Here is a 23,667-nt window from a genome sequence, read left to right on the forward strand (position 1 = left end):
ACAACAGCTGAAAAGTTCATGGTTCATCTGTCTTCTGTGACTTTATCACTTCTAACTAAAGAGTATGTATACTTTTAGCCTTGAAGTCCATTTGTAAAATCACACAAGGATCTAATGGATATAATTTTTCTTAACACATTGTATTTAAATAACTTGGAGTTTGTTCTACTCGAGCAACAATACTAAAAAGGCAGAAGCAAATTATTGTTATCTTTCCTTGACATCAAGTTGAGATAGGGGAGATGAGAGGTACGCTCCAAAGAGAAAAAATAATACGAAAGGCATGAAAGGCATGATTAATCCCTGGCCTTACATCCTTGAGAAGCTCACAGAAATGAATGATAAAAGGAGACAAACGCAAAAAATACATTTCCTTTCTTTGTCATGTACTGTTTGACTCAAACATAAAAGCAAAGTAACAAACAGGAGCATCTACTAGGCAAAAAAGAACAGTGTGGGCTGGAAGGTGATCCAAGCTTGGGTATTATATGTACTACATCATGAAATGAGAAGCAAAGGTAGCAGTAGAGTGACAGACTGGTAGGTATGGTAGATGGTTCTATCACCAACAATGGCCATCCTGGAGACTATATTTCCCAGAATCCTTTTCCTGTATGTTTCTAGGTTAAAGGTGGCCCAAAAGTGAAGTGTTGCTGATTGGAGAGGTGGAACAGACACAGAGGGACCAGAATGTTGCAGTTTGTTGTAACCTTCCCTGATCTGCATTCAGTTCCCTTTCTCAGCTGCAGGCTAGCTTGCTCAACAAGGGCAACCCTAGGTTCAGTCCAGATGCTTCACTGAGAACTCACAGGGGTAGAGCAGCCACGGAGGGCCAACAACCTCTCATAGGCTTCTATGCAGACCTCCCAAGTGATCTTCGATGTTCCTAGCTTTCAGACATTCCTACAAGCTCCAACCTATTCACCCACGCCAGGGCTGGTTACTAAACGCTGAGTTGTCCATTTCTCTTTCTGGATCTTTACTTTTCCAGGTTTCCCCTTAATTGCATATACTTTAATTCTGATGATAAATTCATTTTACCAAAATTCTCATAGTGGCTCTGCTTCCCTATCTGAAGCCTGACTGGTAGAGGAAGGGCATGTGTCAATCTTAATGAACAAAGCTCAGAGATGGCATTTGGAGAGACGGAAACCTGGCAGTGATGATGTTGTGTCCAGTTAGATTACAGGGAGAAAAAAGAAGAGTTGAGGTTGATTAGAGGGCAGTAACCAGAGGTTTTTAAAGAGTGGGATTATCAGGGGTATAGCAGGTGCACAAAATACTCTAGTGGGAAGATTTAGCACCACTGAAGACAAGGGTGATAGCGAGGAAGCTTCTTTACTTAGTATCTGCCTGGGCAGACCTTCAAATCTAATGGAAAATAAGTGATCACTTCCTTGTAAGTTTCCTTACCATTGCATTTAATTCATCTGCCTTGTCTGTAGTCTTTCTCAAGAAGTCACAAGCTTCTTGAGGACAGGCACTTTGTACAATACATCTCCAAAACCTCAGTGCACTATGTTATACTTTGTAGGCTCAACCACCTTTATTCTCTTCCCTTCTTCTGTCTCTTCCTTCCTTGCACGAGTCAAAGAAGCTAAACCATAGGAAAAAAGAGTAAATGGCACCCAGAGATAACACTGAAAGATATGTGTCCCAGGCAAAAACAGGCCATCCTTGCCCACCTCAGCTGTGCCCAGCCCTGTGCCTGATGCTCAGGATACATAGAAAACTAAGACACGGCTCATGGCTGAGCAGCTCATTCTTCTGGAAAGTGGAAGGAGACGGGTGAGCACATCATTCAGCGTAATGGACAACACGTTTAACAGAAGCAAGCACAACACTCTGGCGACAAGGAATACTGAAATACTGAACAGAGAGCTGACCCTGAGCCAGAGTGAGACAGAGGCTCCTTGGCCTTTGAGCTATAACAAGCCAGAAAAAAAATTACACAAACTTTAATTCACTCCTACAACTGGCTTTGAGGACCTGTTATTTATCAGGTACCCGTGTTGGGAGCTTTTAACACATTGTATCCTGTTTATTTATTATCACAGCACCTCTAGGGAGATCTTATTATTTTCATTTTACAGATATAACTGAAGCCTAAAAAGATTAAGTAACTTGCCATACGCCACCAGCTAATAAATGGAGACCGGAACTCAGAACCTTTAGACCTCACACCCTGAGTTCTTCCATGTAGAGTCCACAAAATATCTGGGAAGGAATCATGCTCACCCACACAGATTCCTGCATTCTGCCTAGGAGGGTCTGAATAAAAATCTGAGGGCACTGCCTGGGAATCTGCATTTAAACAGTAACCTCCAAGTAATCCTTAGCATGTTAAAATGAGAACCACTGTCCCTAAAGCCACGTGGTTCTGCATGGAAATCTGGAAATGGATGGGAGGGATGAAAGACCATATGGATCAAGACATGGCTTTGCGAATATGGTCGCCATGAACACTGAGGTTAAGGGGTCTGGAGAAGATACTCTGGGGGAAGGGCAATATGCATTAACAGGTGAAGAGACAGGACAGAGCAGAAAAGTTAGAAAACTGGGCTGAACTCAGACTGGAGGACGCGTTGGAGAGAAGGAAAAATATTATCTCCTCAGATTGGCAGATTTATGAAACCCTTTCACATACTGATCTAATAGCAACAAAATCAACCTTCATGAGTACCTGGAAAGTGACACTCTCCAGTGTTTACTGTACATTAGAGCTAATCTTCCCAACAACCCTGTCACGTAGCTAACTCTTATCTCCATTATATAGTTAAGGAAGCTGAGGTGGAGAAAGTAGCAGAAGAGGTTGTAGGTGGGGATTCTGCAGGGAAACGTGATACTCACTGACTTGGTTATAGAGATGAATCTAGGTCAGTATTTTGGCTTCCTGAAGCTTAAATCAATGAGCTCAGTTAATAACCTCCACGCAGTATCAAAATCCAAGAATATGAAGGAGAACTGAAAAAAATGGAGCTATACAGAATCATTTGCAAGCCCACATAACTGGACAAGGTTCAGAAAGGAGCAGCTGGTTGGAGAGCGCGCTGGAGAGAGAGAGAGAGGGACATCCTAACATATGCCCTGAATACCAACGTTAGGGAGAGAAAGGCTTGTGCAGGAAGCTGCTTAGCTGTCTCTCCTCATACCCTTCATCAAAGTGCACGCTGTTAGGGCTCTTTTTTACTTTTTTTTTTTTTTTTTTGAAAGCAGCATGCACTTAGAGAGAACTTTCATCTGAAAGAAAAATCTCGGAATACTACCTACCATTCATGAGGGCATAGGTGAGAATCATTACAGAGTTGTTTAGAAAGCTATTTTCTTCATTGATGACGCGGAGAGTTGCCTTTTTATCTTCTTCCGAAGAGTCCTTTGATGTGATGCCAGCTGACAGGTAAATTATGACCATGTCTGTATCTAAACAAAAACATACAAATTGAATGTTACGTTGGATTCTAGCTAAAGGCAGCAGTTCTGTTTCTTTTTCATTTCCTTTGGACTTTCCCACCTCAAGGACCTGCCTGGCCGGGTATTCAGCCTCCTTCCCTGCCTCTGCTTCCCTTCCATCCTGCCCTTTGTGGGCCATGAGGCCTCATTTACCCAGTGTTAGCTGAAGAGAAGTTCCTAATAAATTTACCAGATAAAAGGTGATTTCCTTCAGGCATTCATGGTGTGGTAATTTAGCCATCCCAGATGGAGATCTCTCTTGCCTTCTGAAACAGAGGATTCAGGACCCGATATATCCTTTCCTCAGTGACTCAGGGGCTTTACCAGGAACAAACAGTTTAAGGGTGACGAGGCTTTAAAATGGATGGTAGTTCTTCCACAGGCTCTTAAAATGTAAGGTTATTTGTCCCTACACTAAGTAGCTCCAGAAAACATTTTTGTTTTTATTTTTATTTTATTTTTTAAAGTTTATTTTATTTTTTTGAGACAGAGAAAGCGCAACTTGGGGAGGGGCAGAGAGACAGAGGTGGGGGGAGAGAGGGAATCCCAATCAGGCTCCACACTGTCCGCGTAGAGCACAATCTGGGGCTTGAACCCACGTGATCAGAGCTGAAACCAAGAGTTGGACACTTAACTGACTGAGCCACCCAAGCGCCCCAAAACATTTTTGTTTTTTAAAACTTAGCGTAGAAGAGTAGTAAAAACATCAAGATGAGAGTCAGTAAAAACATTTCACCTGTGTTGAAATCCTAGCTCTGTAACTTATAAGTTGTGCCTGGGTAATTTTAGGCAGATTTTCTAACCTCTCTACACTCGCTCTCTTAACCTGTCTACAAAATGGGGATAATGACAGTACTTTCCTTGCAGGATTGTTGTGAGGACTAACTGGTTAATTCAAGAGACGAGCGAACCAAAGGCTGATGGCAAACAGAGTAAAAGAGAAAGAAACCTTAACACCCCCCTCCCCCAAACAAAACCCTCCTATCCGTCTGAAGCAGCACCTATCACTCAAGATTAAATTACTTCCCAACTAGGGCTTGTGGGTAGAGTGATTGAGGAGGTCATTTTAACTCAGTGTGAAGAATTTCCTTCAAGTGGATTTACTACAAAATAAAAGTAGTGAATTTCCTACCACTGGAGATAAGTAAACAGAGGCTGAATACTGAATGGAGGGAGGGAATTAAGTGAGCTGGACTTCTACACAGTTTTTCCAATCTGAGATTCTTTGGCTCACTATACATTTTTTTTTTAAACGTTTATTTATTTTTGAGACAGAGAGAGACAGAGCACGAACGGGGGAGGGTCAGAGAGAGAGGGAGACACAGAATCTGAAACAGGCTCCAGGCTCTGAGCGGTCAGCCCAGAGCCCGACGCGGGGCTCGAATTCAGGAACCGCGATATCATAACCTGAGCCGAAGTCGGACGGGACGCTTAACCGACTGAGCCACCCAGGCGCCCCGGCTCACTATACATTTTTATTGAGATATCCTATGTGGGAGTTTACCTTTCTATTGAGAAATAAATATTTATATAGTATGTCATATGCTTATTTCTTCAGGTCCTTATTCTTGTCATTTAACTGAGGTTACTTTATAGGTACTGTGGTAGGCAACCTCCAAGTTGGTCTGCCAGTGATCCTATTTCCTGATAGCCATACCCTCGTGTAACTGTCTCCCTCTGAGTGTGGGCTGCATTTCAAGACTTGCTTCTCGGGAATAGAATGCAGGAGAGGTAATGGGGGTGGGGAGGTATTAAGAAGTCGATTCGGTTACAAAAAGCCAGTGGCTTCCACTGTGCAGGCTCTCTCACTCTGAGTCAGACACTATGCTATGGGCCATAGCATATGGCTCATAGAAGCCTCGTTAGAAGCCAGGCACCGAGGCCCTCAGAATTGAGTCCCTCCAGCAACCACGTGAATGAACTTGGAAGCTGGCCCTTCCCAAGTTGAACTCTGAGATGATATCAACTCTGGCCAACAGTGTGACTAACCTCATGAGACATCTTAAGCCAGAGGCACCCAACTATGATGTATCTAGATTCCTGACCTACAAACACTGAGATAGTAAATGTTTATTTAATGTTTTTTAAGTGACTGAGTGTTGGGGGAATTTGTTACCCAGCAATAGGTAATGAATACAGTTAGTTACCCTTTTAAAAAATTATCCTAACAATGATGAGGATACAAAGATTAGGTTTCCTTCAGTTTATAGATTTCCATTTTATTTTATTTTATTTATTTATTTTTTTTTTAATTTTTTTTTTTTTCAACATTTATTTATTTTTGGGACAGAGAGAGACAGAGCATGAACGGGGGAGGGGCAGAGAGAGAGGGAGACACAGAATCGGAAACAGGCTCCAGGCTCTGAGCCATCAGCCCAGAGCCTGACGCGGGGCTCGAACTCCCGGACCGCGAGATCGTGACCTGGCTGAGGTCGGACGCTTAACCGACTGCGCCACCCAGGCGCCCCTAGATTTCCATTTTAAACTTGGAAGCATTCTTTTTTTTTAAATATTTAAATCTTTTAAAGATTTAAAAATCTTTATTTTTGAGAGAGAGAGAGAGAGAGATAGAGAGAGAGAGAGAGAGAGAAAGAAAGAACAAGCAGGGGAGGGGCAGAGAGAGAGGGAGACACAGAATCGGAAGCAGGCTTCAGGCTCTGAGATGTCAGCACAGAGCCCAATGCGGGGCTCAAACTCACAGACCGTGAGATCACGACCTGAGATGAAGTCAGATGCTTAACTGACAGAGCCACCCAAGCGCCCCGCATTCTTTATTATACAGAATTGAATAATTAATGTTGTATCAATGTTGTACATTGAACTGAACGGAGTTTAATAAAATTGACTCAAAGAAGTAAATGCAATCTAAGTTGTTGTCTCTTATTTACTACCAAAACTTAATACACAAATAAGTGTATTATGATTGTTGAATAATTCTCTAATACTAACTGCAAGTTAAGAAAAAAATTAATGTTTATTTATTTTTGAGAGACAGAGCGAGACAGAGCATGAGACGGGAGGGGCAGAGAGAGAGAGGGAGACACAGAATCTAAAGCAGGCTACAGGCTCTGAGCTGTCAGCACAGAGCCCAATGTGGGGCTTGAACCCGCCCAGGCACCCCACTAACTGCAAATTTAACTGTACTATTTATTCATCAGGAATTAAGAAGCGAAGGCTGACACACACACAAAAAATCTCTAAGCTTAGAAATATCCACCTTAAACTTGATGTCAATATTTTTCCAATGATGTAAATACTGTCCTATGAAATATTGTTAGTCCCCAAACTTCTCACTTAAACTTCAGACTGGAAAAAAAATACTACTTGATTCCCTAGTTGGGGGAGTATAGATATACCATGAGGCTGATCTGAAGTATGAGGCAAACAAACCATCACCCCACGGCAAAGGTACCATATGTGATAAATGCCTGGACACACGTAAGACGGACCTAAAAGAGAACTCTCTGAGTTTCCTTAGTTAGCTTTATGACTCTAGATAAAATATGCTGTCACTGAGAGCTGGTGTTAAGGCACAGGCCCACATTTGGAAAGCCAGAAGGCCAGCAGCCTGCAGCCCCTCCTTTAGTAGTCCAGTATTTTTCCTTCCCATTCCAACAGTAAGACATCCACCCTATAAACATCCTCATTGTCTCTGCCCAGCCTCTCTCCTAGTCCTATCCTTTTTAGATATCGGATCTGCCAAATTTGATATATTATGTTTTTACTTATTTGGATATTCCTTCCCTAGGCACTCAGAGGAATTAAACCTTATAATTAGTAATGTCATGAATGAGTAATTATAAGGGCTTGGGGTGGAGCAAAGACATAGCATGTGCCTGGAAGAAAACACAACAGCTTCCATTTGACAAGTCCCTGTCCAAGCCTTGATACAAGCATGTGTTGAGGTCAATATCAAAGAGGAAAGAGCAACTCAAATTTGGACTTCGCCCAAGCCATTGGATTCCCCACTCCTACCTCACCATTGTATTCCTTCTGCTACAAAATGACCTACGAACCAATCCCACCCTCAACAGGCAACCCAAATATGTCGATGGTATCAGTTACAGATTTGCCATGGGACTGAAAAAGAGCCAGCAATGGGTAAAAGTTTTGGATGTTCTGATTAGTGCAGAACAAATTGGTACAAAGCCACCACGATTTATGGCAGATAGCCTGTGTTCATATAGCTACTCACCTGGGGCAGATACTTTATTATCATGCACAGACTAATCCTTACAACAATCTTACAGGGTAGGTCTTACTCATTAGAACTCCCCCCCACCCTGGGGCTTTAAAACAGTATTAGGCATTCAGCAGAAGCTAAATAATTATCTAGGAAGCAGAAGAGAAGTAATGAGATAGAGTGCGAGCTCCTAAGATGAGTACATCCCTCCCTATGCTGTAGCCAAGTCTATAAAGTGTAGTCCTCAGCCATCTAGGCTTGAGGTCAACTTAGATGTTTGAGGTGTCTGCTCTAGTTTAGCCAGAGCTAGAAATCCTATGGGAAACTGAATATCATAATAACCACGGGTAATATTCATTTAATATTTATGATGGAATCCTCGATCTTATTATCACCCTCAGTTTGCAGAAGAGGAAATTAGGCCTGGAGAGATCAAATAATTTACACGAGTTCGCAAGTTTATAAAAATTTCAGAGTAGGAATTTGAACTCACATTGGTTAAAGTCCAAAACCCACATACTTAACCACTATGCTAAATTGCTTGAAAACACCTCAAATCTCTCCCTAATGAGCTGGACAATGCTAATTTCTGATGTGTTTCCTTATGCAATTCACTCTGAGTTCTTTTTCCTCTCAACTGCCAGTAGAAGCTGTCAAGTAAATGCCCATGAGCAAAAATTTAGGAACATCTTACTTGGCTTAAAAAGGACTCCAGTGAGTATTTAAGTAACAGTGCCATCAAAATTCCTCCAAGGCTGTGATGGTCACTCTTCTTGCCATGTTTTTGTTTGCCAACATTAAGAAAAACCAAAAAACCCAGAGGAGAAATGCCTCCCATTAAAGCAGCCTTCTGTTAATGTGTAGTGCAGGGAAGTTTGTAAGAAGAGGTTTAATGAGGTCTCAGTTTTAAAGCTGAAACAAATGTCAACATTTGAAAACCAAGGGGGTTCACATAAAAATCCAGATTTCTGGCTTCTCTTAAAATAGGAGATCTGGCAACCCTGGGCAGGCCCTCCTACGTGGCAATCACAGGCTGCATAGAAAAACAGCTGCCTTCTCCATGGGCCATGTGCCCTCTAGTTTACCATGCTCCCCAAAATGATCCTCATTAACTTACTTTGGGCTCCCTTGACTCACAATCACTGCCAGGCCACAGCCAAACATTTCTCTCCATTATATGAATACCGTAATAATAAAAAATGGACTTAAACTCTGAACGTGGCTTAACGACTGAGAAATCAAGTAGAAAAGTCTGGTGAGGAGTGTGGATAGGTAAACAGCAGCTGATAAATGGCATTGACCAACTAGCCAATCTGTCTTGAATACTTGGGAGTCAACCTTGTTCCACTGGCCTTACTGAATTGTGGGGAACTTTACTCTCAGCCATCCTGTAATATTGGTCTGTGGCTAGTTGATGCTTGACAGGACTGGTAGGCAAAATTCTAAGATGATCCCAATGGCCCACACCCTCACTTCTGTGATTGTACTACATATAGTACATCCATCCAAAGATGGAGAGATTTTGCAGATGTAATTGGGGTTTCTAATAAGTTAATCACAAGGGAGAGAAAACGGATTAATTCAAAAGGGGATGGGTCTGATTAGAACAAATGAGCCCTTTAAAAGAGGGTCCAAGCCGTCCCTGAAGTCAGGGGCTCAAAGAAGAGACACTCTCCAGCTGGCTTTGAAGAAACAAGTACATGGGAGTTTTACAGTTGCAAGGAAATGAATTCTGCCAACAGCTGAGCTTGGAAGAAGACTCCAAACTTCAGAGGAGACCACAGACCTAGGTGATGTCTAGACTGAGTCTTGTTCAACCCTAAATAAATCCTTTCAACTAGAACGCAGGTAAGCCATGTCTGAACTCCTGACCCACGGAATGATCTGTGTGATAATAAACGTACATTGTTTTAAGCTGTTATTAAATTCGTGGTAATTTGTTATATACAAACATAAACCAAATATGGCATCTACCATCATTAGTTGTAATAATTCCAGTAGCCTCCACCTTTTAAGGGACCACCAGGTGCCAGTTACTATGCTTTGCATTTCTCAATACTATCTTAGTTTTAATGCAGACATACGGAACAACTTGAAAATATATTCTTTAAGTTTATCTCAATAGGATATATTCATTAAAAAAAATCCAACAAATAGATATTAGAATATAAAAGGGAAAATGACATAAGATTCCTTTCAGTAGTTTCAAAGCATGTGTCTTATTTCAAATATCTTTTCCTTCAGTTTAGCATGCATCCTAATTCCAGATTTTCTTTAATACATGAAAATTAAATTAGAGTGCCTTTGTACATTTGAAGGGCCGTGCTCATCTAAATGACAGCTGGTTACAAGAAGGAAGGATCAAGGCAAGAATCCTGCAGCCTGTTTACGTGCACATGCGCACAAGCAGACATCCACTCTTAAGTCCACGAGAGGCAAGGCTGACAATTAGCATTAAAAAGGACGTGGATATTCCCCTGGGAAATAAATGGGGCTGTGTTCTTAATAAAGGGGCAGGAAGAAGAGACTCTGTGAAGGAAGAAATCGTGCAGGCTGAGTACCTTTGATTGGAAAAGATGAGAAAACTGAATTAAGATCTTAGTCCTAGATGACGAATGGGACAACACATGAAAATTTTATCCCAGGTCGGTTTTTTAAAAATCCCTCTCGACACATCTGTGTGATCAATTTACAATGTATTCCTATCGACATCCTTGATCTGTTAGTTTCTAAGTCCTCTGAGAGAGCACACTTACTCGCTTGGAACTTTGTGTTATTGTTTGTGCTTCGAATCAGCTGAAATGCCTTTTGAAATCCCACTGCATGCTGGGTAGGACTGTCCAAAGACTTGACGCTGCTGACGAAGGTGGACATTTTCCTTTTTGTCTCACTGGTGGCTGGAGACAGGAACGTCTTATAGCACTGGTCGAGTGAGCACGTCCTGACCGTGTCGGCCACAGTCAGCACAGAGATCTGGAGGACAGAAAAAGAAATCTTGTTATCTTATCATTTGAAAGTTTTTGTTTGTTTCTTTGTTTTTTTTCTTAATTCTGGAAAAGCCCAAGAACTGAGAAGGCCTACAGAACAGTTTCTGAGAGTTTAAAAAATAAATGTTTGGAGGCATAAATCTATCCAATTTGAAAAGGATTAGTTAAATCCTAATTTAATAAATCCTAGATTACCAAACCTAAAGAACTGGTAACGGGGAGGGACTCTAGAGTTTGTTTTTTTGTTGATTTGTTTGTTTCAAGATGAAGTCAGCAGTATGGTGTTCTTCTATAACATTAAGAATAACTGTTGCATGCAGGGAAAAATCTTAGCAAGTACTAACCATCTTGGTTTTCCAATTGGAGGTGGGGGTGAGGGTAAAGCCACAGAGTGTTTTAAGCAACTAGATTAGTCAGTAAAACCTTAGGAGCTGAAAAAGTCAAAATGATGAAGCACAAAACGTCCACACGCAACAGATTATCATTAGCTATAGACACACCTGTCTCTGAGGTATCCTAGAGATTAGGACACCTCTAGAAGCCTTCCCTTATCCCACACTTCTCATAAATGTTGAGATAAAGTTCAGCCATCCACCAGCATCAAGCCCTTGTCCTTTTCCCCCCCTCAGCACACAACTTCCAGTGTGAAAGTCACAGCTTATTGGAAATCTTACCAGAAGCCATGAAGGAAGAAGCACAAGACTTGGCTTGGTGGGGGCAATTGTAAAAGAGATTTGGAAACCAGAGTTGGTAGCTGCTTGCTCAAACAAGAATAAAAACCAAACCAACTCTCTTTTCCCAAAGTCATTTTAAATATGGATTTAAAAATATAGATCATAAAACATAAAGTACTTTTTGAAAGGCATTGACGGAAGATTCAGTTGCCACAGGGGTCACTGGGGTAATGGTCACCTTATCATGTTCATCGATGGCGCTGAGGATGACCCGGGCAGCATCCTTGGCGATCTGAAGCTGGGTGTCCGTGACAGAAGCCCCATGGTCCAGGATCACTACTATGTGCTTTGACTGTGGCCGGACCGTGGAGACGTAGATAGGTCTAGAAGGGGGAGAAGCTCTCTGGGGTCAGTCCTGGTTTAGGTAAAAAGACCTCAACCTACACAGCTGTGAACACTACAGATGTGCAGGCATTTGATGTCCATGTGTTTTTCCAGGGATGGCACAAAGATGGAGAGATCAGCTGGCAAGGAGAAATGGTATTGGTGCACTGAAACACTACCTTGAGACAATAGTAAACATAGAACAGGGACTGGTAACTTAGGTCTTCCAAAGATTAAAGCAACTGGGAGGAGATCCTAAGAAGCAAATTCAGTTGGTGGAGCATGTGACTCTTGATCTTGGGGTTGTGGGTTCAAAGCCCACAATTGGGTATAGAGATTACATAAAAAATAAACTTGAAAAAAAGGGGGGGCAGCAAATACTTTGGGGGGCTGGCCTTTTCAACATACTTGAAAGGCAATGCTCTCAGCTGTGTGTGGTGATACTGCTCAAGGTTACCCAATAGCTACAGAAAATGGAACTGGTGGTCCTACGGGCTGCAGAGACTGCCCAAGAGGGAGAGGACGGTCCACTGGCCCGTGCCACGTCCTCCTCTGCAGACGTACAGAGTGGGGCTGTGCTAAAAGTGAGGCAGACTGGGATCCGTGAGCACACTGGGCAGCCTTCAATAGCAGGTTTGGTTTGTCTCTACCAGACAAAGCTAACAGCTTAAGAGAGCCCTTTCCTTTCTGTACTAAAGCAATTCACACAGGTCAGCCACCAAAAGGCCCCTTATCTGAGCATTTAAAACCATGCCATCAAATTTGTCCAAGCCTGTGATAGCAGCTCTCCTTGCCAGGTTTTTGTTTGCCAACATTAAGAAAAGGGGGTGGAGGGAGGGTGGGGAAGGTCCAAAGGAGAAATGCCTCCCATCAAAAGCAGGCTTCAGCTAATGTGCAGTACAGGAAGGCTTGTGAGAGAGGTTTAATGAGGTCTCTATTCACAGTTTTAAAGCTGGAACAAATTAGGGGGAGCTTAAGAAAGCAAGTCAGCCTCAAGAGAATTGTTTAGAGACACCCCTAAAACCTAGATTTTTCCATGAAATGTCAGATGCCAGTTGAGTCACAAAAGCCTGGGCACAAATTAAGAAATATAGGCAAAGTTCAAAAAAAAAAAAAAAAGAATCTTTCAAAATCTGGCCAAGTTTACACTTTTGTTCTCAAGCCAAACGTCCTACATTAACCCTGAAGTAGCACCGTACTTTCACAAGTCAGTAACATTAAGCCAGTAGGGAAACGGAATAAAAGAATCCAGGAGAGATGGCTACAGAAATGAAAGAGAAACTAGAAAGGAAGCAAATCTGACTATCCCAACACAGACAACCATGTCAAATACTGAACTCTGCATGTCTTCCAGGCAAGGTGAGTGAATTAAAAAAACAAGAAACAAACAAAAACAAAAACAAAAACAAAGCTAGCATATCTCCTTTCCAACTCAACCCATATGAAATGAAAAGCAGAATGTGTTCACACTGTCACAATAAGTTGTTAAAAAACTGTTTTAGAGGGATGTATAAATAGTAACATTAAATGTAAAATCAGGGAATCAGTTCCCACAGCATGATTTGTATCCACGGGTTCCTTTCTTGTGAGCTCTGAAAGCCCATTCCACATTTCAAAGGATGTAGAGAACTTGCAACAGTTAAGTCAAGTAAAGAGCTGGGAACAGCAATCTATGAGGGGAGGAACCTGGATTACTACTTGGCCAAGGGAAGACAGCCTTGAGGGTTGGTTTAATGCAGATTCAGAGTGGATATACATGAAACCTTCCAAGTGGAGGTGAGTGCAGATGATTTGTGACAAGGCCCTGCTTGTCCTTCTGGACTTTCCCTCATGGGTGATTCATTAACAGCAGCATGCCAGTCAAACTATCTTCTTAGAAGTAAAGGCAAATTAGATGGTTCATGGGGTCTTGGCCTCTCCTTAGATGAGCCAGACTAGACCCAAGGTCATGGCTTCTGGTCTAGTCTCTAAGACACTGAAGTCTTCAACCAGGATGTCTAGAGAGGGAACAGTAGAAACCATACCAACAACACAAAGATCTTTCTAGGAAAAGCACAGAAGAGGTATTTTCCCTGGGGAAAATTTTAGACACAATTTAAAGTAAAGATAAAGAGAGGCTAAAGGGATGGCTAATTCAGACTCCAAAAAATGGCATGAAAAACGAACATCTTGCACTAGCTCCAGATTTTCTGGCATCAAACATCTGACACTGTGAAGGGAAGCTGTAGGGATTCAAAAGGGAAGTGCCTTTGCCTAAGGGGTTCTGTAAATTGATGAGTCTTGTCATACAAATGAGCTCACCATTACCACCCTTCTGGCTAAACGGTACACACTCCACTCATTTCCGTGAGAAGAGCAGGGATGTTAACCATCTTCAATCCAATGTGTTCTGGACAACCTTAAAACTTCTAGTAGTTCAGATTGCATGTAAATTTCAAAAAGACGGCTAAGCGCATTGTCACAGAAAGGAAAGCTGGGAATCACAAAGTCCACTCTGAGACAGGCTATGAAGTCATGTAGGGTGGCACTTTAGAGAAAGGATTATCATTTCTGTCTCATCAAAGATGCCTGAAGCTCAAAACAACCTGGGCGCCTCCAACAATTTAATTTATTTAGTGAATATTTTGTTTTCTTTGGCTTGTTAGACAGCTTATAGACAAACTCTGGGCTTTATCATTTGCCCTTCCTAGAGTTTCCATAGCCACATATGCTCAGTGGTGAAATCATTTCAGAACAAGTTCCTGAAATCACAGCTTCGAGGCAGAACCATGTATGTAAATGAGGAGTCTCTATTTCACACAGATGACTCTTAAGTAGTAATTAAAACCTTAGCATTTAGCAAGCAAGTCAACATACCTACTGCGATGCTCATAGCTGCCCTTACACCGGAACTTGTGTGCTGGGAAAACAGTGAAAATTCCTTCTTCCGAACTGAAATATTGCCACTTAATTCCAGGGTTGGATTTCAGGTTGTCTGCAAGAACTGGAGTGGGGAAAATGAAATATAACCACCAAATCCACAGGTGCAGGCAGGCACCACTCCTTAGGCATCTGTTTTGCATAAACTGCTTGTAGTATGAAGAAATCCCACTAGATCTAAGGCTGTAAATTTTCCACTAAACATTTTCTTTCTGCTCCTTAAAAAACACCCATGAATAGAGAAATGTAATGAATGCTTCAGTCAAGCGAAGCTATTATTCTTAACACTGCATGGTGACACTCTATGTCCTGGAATATTTTCCCAGCATGAATGATTCATTTGCACTAGCCTCTCCCCTCAGTAGGTTGGTCCCTGTTGGACCAGCATACACTTGCTGGCTTCGGGTACATTCTCTAATTGTGGAAAAGAGTGACATTAAAGGGCTAGTCTCCAGAGGGACTAGACCCATGACCTTGACCCCGTTCACTCCACAATGAGGAAAATAGCACAGATGGTACTTGAAAGGTCAGAACCACCATCATTTAGTAATAGCTTACAGAGTGATTCTAATGTGCCAGTACTGGGATCCAGGCTTTCCTTCATGTTATCTCATTTAACCCCTAAAACAGCTGTATGATGAAGGCAGTATTATTATTCCCTACTTTGGACTTTAGAACATATGCCTAGACGGGCGCCTGGGTGGCTCAGTTGGTTAAGCATCCAACTTTGGCTCAGGTCATGATCTCAAGGTTCATGTGTTTGAGCCCTGCATCGGGCTCTGCACTGGTGTTGAAGAGTCTGCTTGGGATTCTCCCTCTCTGCCCATTCCCCACTTGCACACTGTCTCTCCCTGTCTCAAAATAAATTAAAAAACTAAAAAGAAAAAAAAAGAAAATGCGCTTAGAGAGCTTAAGTGATTTGTCTAAAGTCTCATCAGTAAAGGATCATGTCGGGATTCAAGCCTGGGTGTCCTGGTTCCTATGTTCTTACCACACGGTATGGCCTCCCTTCCTATGTACACTGTATCCCGCCGATGCCACTGACGTGCAGCAGGAATGACAGCTACCTTACCGCATGCAGTCCTGTCCCCAAACCTCCATGAAGCCTTGCTTATCCTCTCCCTTCTGATGCCCTTCTGACTCTCTTCCCCACTAAATCAGTTACAAATTATACACTCACTATGTGTACGTTACTGCTTTACGTGCTGCAGGATACACACAGTTGAGCAAAAACCAAGCCCTGTTGCAGTAACTGATCCACCAGAAGATTTACATAGCAGGTCATGGGGCGCAAAGCAAGGGGAGGAGGAGTCTGGGCAAAGGCAAAGAGAAAGTGCGACGCACATTTGACAAGAATGTATAGAAGCTCTGACCACCACGCGGCCACCCTGGAGTCTGGTTCAGAGGTCGGCAAACTCTTGCAAAGAGTCGCAGAGTCAAGAACTCTGGCTTTGCAGACCAAGCAGTCTCTGTGGCAATGCATCCGACTCAGCAGCTGTAGTGCCACAGCAGCCAGGACACGGACGGCCGTAAGTGTGAGGGTGTGCCAATTAGAGTTTATTTACAAACAATCAGCGGCAAGCTGGATTTGGTCAGTGAGCCTTCAGTTATAGTGCTGGTCCCCTGACTGCACTGTGTGTAATATGCACTCCACGGAGGGCCTAAAGCATGGTCAGTGCCTCACGCTTTCAGCGATTACCCCACCAAACATACACTGAGAAAGTGCAGCGTATTTTATCCTCACAAAAATTCTAGGAGTAACAAATTATTATCCTCAAGTTACAGACCAAGAAGCCCTCTCAGAGTTTCCTGGCCTCCCTGAGGGCTCCCCGCGGACAAGACCGCAGTCAAGCACGTGTGACCACAATGCCGGTGCCCATCCTACTCTGCCAGGCAGAGGTCAAGGTCAACACCTGGACTCAGGCGACCATGCTCTCCCTGGAGACCTATGGCTGAGGTGAGTGCATGTCAACATGGAGGCGGCTCTTTCTCTGGGGGTCTGAAGCCTTCGCCTTGATCTCATGTTAGCACTGGTCTTGAGGCAGCCCTGCCGAGCCGGCAATAAAAAGGCAAACACTGCCTTTGGAAGTAAAGCTCAATGACCTCATTTAAAAGTAACATCTGTAACAATAAACAGGCTACAGTGAGACTATTAAAAGGGGAGCCAAGGAGAGGGAGAATGTTTTAAAAATAAATCAGAATTCATACAGTGCATGATACATTTAGTCTCCCCACAAAAGATCATTTTGGTTCCTCATAATCATTCCGCCACTAGAGCGTAAGTATCAGGCAAGGTTCCTCAAACCCTCCTGCTGAGAACTCCTTTGGCATCTGATTAAATTTCATCCATTATTCGGTACTAGCAGAAGATGATGGATATGATGGTAATGAGGACCCCAGGGCCCAGCAGCAATCTATCACTGTGGTGTGAACCCCAACTGGGCCCCTCTCTGACCAAGATGTGGAGGTGAATAGAGGCCTATTTTCCACACAGGCAACCCAGAGGCAGCTTCCCCCATTCCTAGAAGTTAGTGAGGTGTTGGGGCCACTGGATAACTTGGGCCGGGGTGCTGCATGCTTGCTCTTTCCTCAGAAATGCTGGACACTGTCCAGGAAAAGGCTGGGCATACGTCCAACCTGCTGGCCCATGATGCACAGTGTCAGGTTTTAGGCTATCAACGGGTAGGACCTGTATTCGTCTCAACTGCTCTGCACACCTAACTCAGACAGACACATGTGAAGGTGGCAGTAAATGGTTTCTTCTTCCCTGGAGCTTCTGCCCAATTGGAAGCTACTACAGTCTCTGAAATCCTCCAGCATCTTACCTCTCCCACCTTCTGGTTAGAGTAATTACTTTTCCGGGTAACTTTTCGCTCCTCCATCCCCAGAGTCGGAGATCCTTGAGGACAAGTTCTGTATCAGAGTCACCTCTGTGCCTTGAGCAGAGATGCCCAGTTCTCTTCACATCAAGGTGCTCCCTCCGTGAGAGCTGCAGGGTTGAAGTGTGCAGCATACAGGCTGGGAGCCTCTGCTCAGAAGTACTCTTTCTCAGCCATCTGTGACACGTTTGTTTTAACCAACTCTCTTCTAATGCCAAATCCAATTAAAGATCGATATCATGACTCAATCGATATAGAGCAAGGATAACGATAACGGTTGACACTCTGTTCTCCCAACACCACTGCCAGCATGACAGGCACAGAAATAGGTAATTAGAGAAAAAGCCTGCTTGTCTGATGATTTCGGGAGATGATACATGTCAAAATATATCAACTGTATGTTCCACTTGTGAAGTTTATGGCCTGTCAATTATGTCTCAATAAGGCTGATTTGATAATAAGACAGTGAAAGTTTACTGAGCATCGTACAGACCAGTTTTACACACAGTGCGCCGATTTTCATAATTACTTTAGGAGTTTGTTATTATACCCGTTTTACAGATGCTGAATGAACTTGCTCAAGGGCAGAGTCATGATTTGATCTAGGTGTGTCTGCCTCCAAAGCCACATGCTCTTTCCAGAGCACGACAGTGCCTCTATGAGGTCAGTGAATAGATGCTGAATGCATTGGCAATCAGCAGATTGAAAAGTCTCTTGAGAGGCAGAATATACAAATGTTGGTGTTTCTCAATCAAAATAACCAGCTGCATTAGTGTGTAAATATACAATGTGAATAAATTGCAATTAAGAAGGCACGTGACAGAAAGGATAGGACAATGGCAAGAAGACTTAAGCTAATGTGAGCATTTAATCTTGTGAGAAAAAAACAAATGGCTGAGCTGCTAAAACTGGCCCACACCAGCTGAGCAGTCCAATGTCACGGGGTTCACCACTGACCCCATAGGCTGGCTTAGCTGGAAAAGGGCACAGACACATACTGTAGCTCAGAAGGCAGAGTCAAGCTAATTATAACACTCAGGACTCTGAGTGACACTAAGCCATTAAAAGCATATTTTAGAGAATAGAGTTTTTATGCAGCTGAGAAACTATATCACTGAGACCTCTTAATTATTCTGTAGGCGTTCAACAGATTGGAGGGGTCTTTCACTGTCAATTTGAATAAACATAAGAAAGCCCGTTGGACACAGGCCCAATGCTATTTTGCACTATTTAATTTGGGTTGGCACTTAGGAACTAGAAGAAAGATGCTGATAAATCAGAATGGACTGGGAATAGGAAGCCATGGATTTTGGTCCCATCTCTAAGACTGGCAAGCTCTCTGACCTTACATCTACTCACTGTACAGCATCCAAAGGCATCTTTCTAAAATGCAAATCAAATCCCAATATTGCTTTGCTGAAAACCCTCCCAAGGTTTCCAACTGTGCTACAACTCGCATTGCATCCAAAACTGATAAGGCCCTGCACCATCTGGCCCCTTCCTACTCTCCATACTCACTTTATATATACACGTATACGTATATATATACATATATACGTATATATATACGTATACATATATATACGTATATATATACACGTATATGTATATATATGGACAGTACATATATATATAAAGAGAGAGAGAGGAGAGAGAGAAAATGAATCTTAAGCAGACTCCAGGCTCAGCGTGGCCTCAGCCACATGACCCTGGGATCATGAACTTAGCCGAAATCAAGAGTCAGACACTCAACTGACCCCACTCCAGGCGCCCCACTCTAACCTCACTTTTACCCTCTTCAACTCACTACACTGTACGTCAAGAGCTACATCTCTCAGTTCGGCAAATGTGCCAAACTCTCCACACAAGGTGATCCTTAGCCCGGAAGAACTCTTTTACCGTCTCAGAGAGACCTTCCCTGACCGCCCCTCGCCCCCACCCCCCACTGCAATTATTATCCTCTCTCATAGCTTCCTGTATTTTCCTTATAGCAAAAGTTAGTAATGGTCAGTGTACTGATTTTGTGGCTATGTTTCAGGTCTGTCAGGCAGACTTGCCATAAGCTCTGTGAGGGCAGGAGCAGAGTCTGGAGCCAAGTTCATCACAGAGCCTGGTGCCTGCCTCGTTTTAGGAAGCACTGAGTCGCTAACTGCTAGATGAACCAGTGAATGATGGCCTTGGCCAAGGCTCTTCACCTCTGCCCCCAATGAACTCTCACAATGTCCTCACCTCTAGTCTCTACGTGATGGATTTGGATGAGGTATTTCCATAGATCCTTTAGAAACCAAACAGAAGTAAGAAGGGTAACGAATGAGGGTCAATAGGAAGGAAGGAAGCGCAAAGATTTACAACTAGAAAGAGCAAATTTCTAACGGACTTTGATCAAGTTTATGCAAAAAAAAAAAAAAAGGGAGGAAAAAATTAGTATTCTTACTTCCTAGTAACTTAGAATAACTTGGTAGTCAGTACTAAGAGATGATTATTATTGACCCAAGAGTAAGGAAAATGTCCAAATAGGACCAAGAAACATTTAGACAGAATGAGAGAGAAAATTCATATTGGCCTTTAACAAACAAGGGGGTTCCCGTGACAACTCCTTGTTCTTTAAAGGCAAGCCTTGTTCCCCAGGTCACTTTCTGTGTAGCTTTCAACAAATTTACTATTTTTCTCTCATAGTTCCTATGTTAATTCTAGCAAAGACAATTTCAAAATACCCAATGGCTTATTTTTCTTGAATCACAACACACAAATCTTTGTCGGAAAAGCAGCTAAAAAAATGTTCCTTTCCTTGGGGCGCCTGGGTGGCTCAGTCGGTTAAGCGTCCGACTTCGGCTCAGGTCATGATCTCGCAGTTCGTGAGTTCAAGCCCCGCGTCGGGCTCTGTGCTGACAGCTCAGAGCCTGGAGCCTGTTTCTGATTCTGTGTCTCCCTCTCTCTCTCTGACCCTCTCCCATTCATTCTCTGTCTCAAAAATAAATAAACGTTTAAAAAAAAAAAATGTTCCTTTCCGGGGTGTCTGGCAGGCTCAGTCGCACAGCATGCGATTCTCGACGTCAGGGTCGTGAGTTTGAGCCTCACGTTACAGGTAGAGTTTACTTTAAGAAAAATGTGCCATTCCCCTTTATAGGCGTTCTTTATTTCCCATTTATTGAGTCTCAAGATTTGTCTGCATTCAGTGTAGTATGCTGTCTGTGGAGAATTCTAACATATGGGCTCCAGATCCCATGGCCCCCAAATATTTCCCTTCCAATTTCACCATCTACATCTGACCAATTCTTCCATCAGCTTCTCTAGTCAAAATGAAACCATGTCCCCAAACTCCTTGACTGCCCTTTTTAATGCTTAAACCACCAGGCTGATGAGAAATAGATGGATTACAAACTGCTTGTAGTTGGGCTGTGACTTTGGTTTTTCCTGATGGTATTATCCACCAAAGGTAGAAACACAAAGAAATTGCTCTGTAGTAGAAAGCTTGTTGCCTCCCACCTCAAGGAACTCTGGCCTTTCTGATGCCCAGCCCAACACTACTCAGCTAAATACACAAAGCTATCTACCTCCCACAGCTTGCCAAATATAAGATACAAGAGCTGTCCTAAATACACAGAATGGCAGGCAGGCAGGCAGGCACACACACACACACTTCCCCAAAAGACCAGAAATACAAAGCACATTTCAATAATATTCTGTGCAACAGCAATCATTTTGGAGGGGAATAAAACAAACATTTTTAGGACTCCAAACCAAATTTGTGGCATTATACCCTGTATCACACCTTCCAGTTCCTACTCCTAGCTCCCTTCTAGAACATCATTTTACCACATATTCTGGAGGAGCCATATTTCATGGACCCTCAGACACTGTTTATATGTTCAGGAGTGGTAGGCATATTGAGTATTTGGTCATGTACCAGGCACTTTGCTAAGTCTTTTATACAGATTATCCCAGTTAATTCTCATTACAACCTTTTGAGGTAGGTTTAATTTAACATTCAGGTAACCAAGGCATATAGAGGTTAACCTTTCAAGTGTCTGACAGCTAAGCAAGAGCCAAACAAGAGTTGAAGGCTTCCTGTGGAGCTTTACCAAAGAGATATTATTATTCCCATTTTAAGCTAAGCATATTCTGCCTCAGGAATGGAAGAGTGACCCTAAGCTCTGACCCCTGAATGGGCTCCAGGCCATGTATCCCAGTGATTCTTCCACCACAATGACCATGCTAGTAAAAGGCCACTGCCAAACTTAATGACAGCTGACCCAGCTAATCCCACTGTATTTACTTCAGTCTAATATGAAGGAGAGAACATCCTCAAATCTCTGGTTCTGCTCCAAACTCACAGTTCCTTGTATCCATTCTAGGTTATCTACATAATGCAAAACTAACCATTCCACTCTGTCCTTGATTCGGTTAAGACAGCCTGGTCATGGGCTCAGAGAATCCAGAATAAACTTCTGGGGCAATCTAGGATCAGTGTAGGACTTACTACTCTATCCCCTTCCTTTTAACAGACCACACCCAGAGGACCCAAAGGACCAGGTGATCTCCAAACATTCATGGAAAGGGTAGGAGAAACTTTGAACAGAGTTCTCAAAGCCTGGCTGATTGTCACAATCAGCTTTTGCAACCTACGGATTCCCAAACTTTACCAAGCCACCATTTTGAGTGGCCAGGTCTGGGCTGGGTTTTTTGACAAAGCACTCCAGGTGAGTCTGATGACTGGAACAACTGGACCAAGACATTTAACTCCACTGTCCCATCTGTTTCCTTAGTTCTACTTTCTTCCTAGACTGACTGTCCTCAGCATATAAACATTTTCAAGTTTCCCTAACTTAAAAAACAATGAACTTTCCCTAACTTAAATGATAAGCGATAGCAGAAACAACAGAACACTTCCTTCATGCTATCTCTTCCCTAAGTTATCAGGGACCTTTCCCCTTGTTCGCAGCCAAACAACTTGGAAGAGTGAGTGATCTACAAAGATTCTCTGCTTCTTGCCGTCTCATTTATCCCTCATCTAGCCATTTTGCTTATGCCATGGCCATCTCTCGACTGCCCCCTCCCACTTTTGGATAACATGTAATAGTCTAGTCCGGTTTTCTTTTTCTTCCAGGTTAACTACACTTCCGTCCACTCTCCACAAAGCTCTCTGGCTTATGCTGCTTAAGTCTGTCAGCTTGTTGACTCCAAGCTAAAAAGCAAATCAAAACCAAACCCAACCAAAACCCAACTCCTCAGAGTAATATACAAGTGGTTAAAAACTAGCTTAGTGTTACCTTCACTTCCTGTTACTTACTCCCTCTTATACAATGATACTGATTGTGCTGGCTGCACTTTTTATAGATTTCTAAATGGGAAATGTACTTACCACATGCATATCACCAGGATAATTCCCGTTGTCTTTTGAGACTCAGCTCAATCTTAGAATCTGGGCTCAAGTGCTCCAGGGTACCTTTATCATTATAGCACTTAGCTGTATGGTAACTGTATTGTCTGTTGATCTTCTCCTTCCCTTCACCCCCCTCAATAAATACATATATACAACTGTTTTTAAGCTTTGAGAGTAAAAATTCTGTCTTGATTATCTTGGTGTCTGCCACAGAAACTAGCATATATAGATGCTACCTGAGAGAGGCTCTTTAGGAGGAAGTACAAGGAATGAGTCATGGTTGGTTCTGGATCTCACGCTTCGGTGACATGTAAAATGAAGCTGCTGTTAACTGACACATGGAACATGGAGAGGGAAGAGGCTGGCTTGGAAGAGTCTAAGACATGGGTTTGATTTTAGACATAAAGAGTTTGAAATGTCAGTAGGCAGATTACAGGGATGGAAAAACCTCATCTTAAGCTGTCTGTGGTAGGAAGCCCATTGGATTAGGAGTCAGGACACATAATGTTTAGTCATCTCAATACCAACAATTTGTTTGACTTTAGGTAGATCAATTGGGCCTGTTTCTCATCTATAAAATGGACTGGATACTTGTCTTTGGTATGAATGGTAAGAATAAGATGAAAACATGAGATGGTTTATGAGGTACTAAGAAGCAGAGCAGATTGATTTTCTTGTGTACATTGTGTGTTTGGACTCACCATAGTTAGTATCATGCAAATGTAGGATGATATTATTCATGCGCATAGTCTGTGTCATTCTATATACCTGGAATATTTATGTCTGATTTGCTGTGAAGCTAAAGAAA

The 23,667-nt window shown here is 42.7% G+C and overlaps 1 protein-coding gene across 2 annotated transcripts in view; it reads right to left on the bottom strand.

The window, feature by feature from the left end:
- The window catches only part of CACHD1 (cache domain containing 1), a 214,197-nt gene that overhangs the window by 45,634 nt on the left and 144,896 nt on the right, over window positions 1–23,667 (bottom strand). For both annotated transcript variants that reach the window (XR_007155029.1, XM_047872635.1), the window contains exons 5-8: window positions 14,535–14,661; window positions 11,533–11,677; window positions 10,390–10,606; window positions 3,271–3,420 (exon numbers count right to left, since the gene is read on the bottom strand). Coding sequence is in view for 1 of the 2 variants with exons in the window: in XM_047872635.1 (XP_047728591.1) it covers window positions 3,271–3,420; window positions 10,390–10,606; window positions 11,533–11,677; window positions 14,535–14,661 (639 nt within the window). In the remaining variant the exon portion in view is untranslated. The remainder of the gene's footprint in view (window positions 1–3,270; window positions 3,421–10,389; window positions 10,607–11,532; window positions 11,678–14,534; window positions 14,662–23,667) is intronic.

This window comes from Prionailurus viverrinus, chromosome C1, assembly GCF_022837055.1.
Source record: "Prionailurus viverrinus isolate Anna chromosome C1, UM_Priviv_1.0, whole genome shotgun sequence".
NCBI lineage: Eukaryota > Metazoa > Chordata > Mammalia > Carnivora > Felidae > Prionailurus > Prionailurus viverrinus.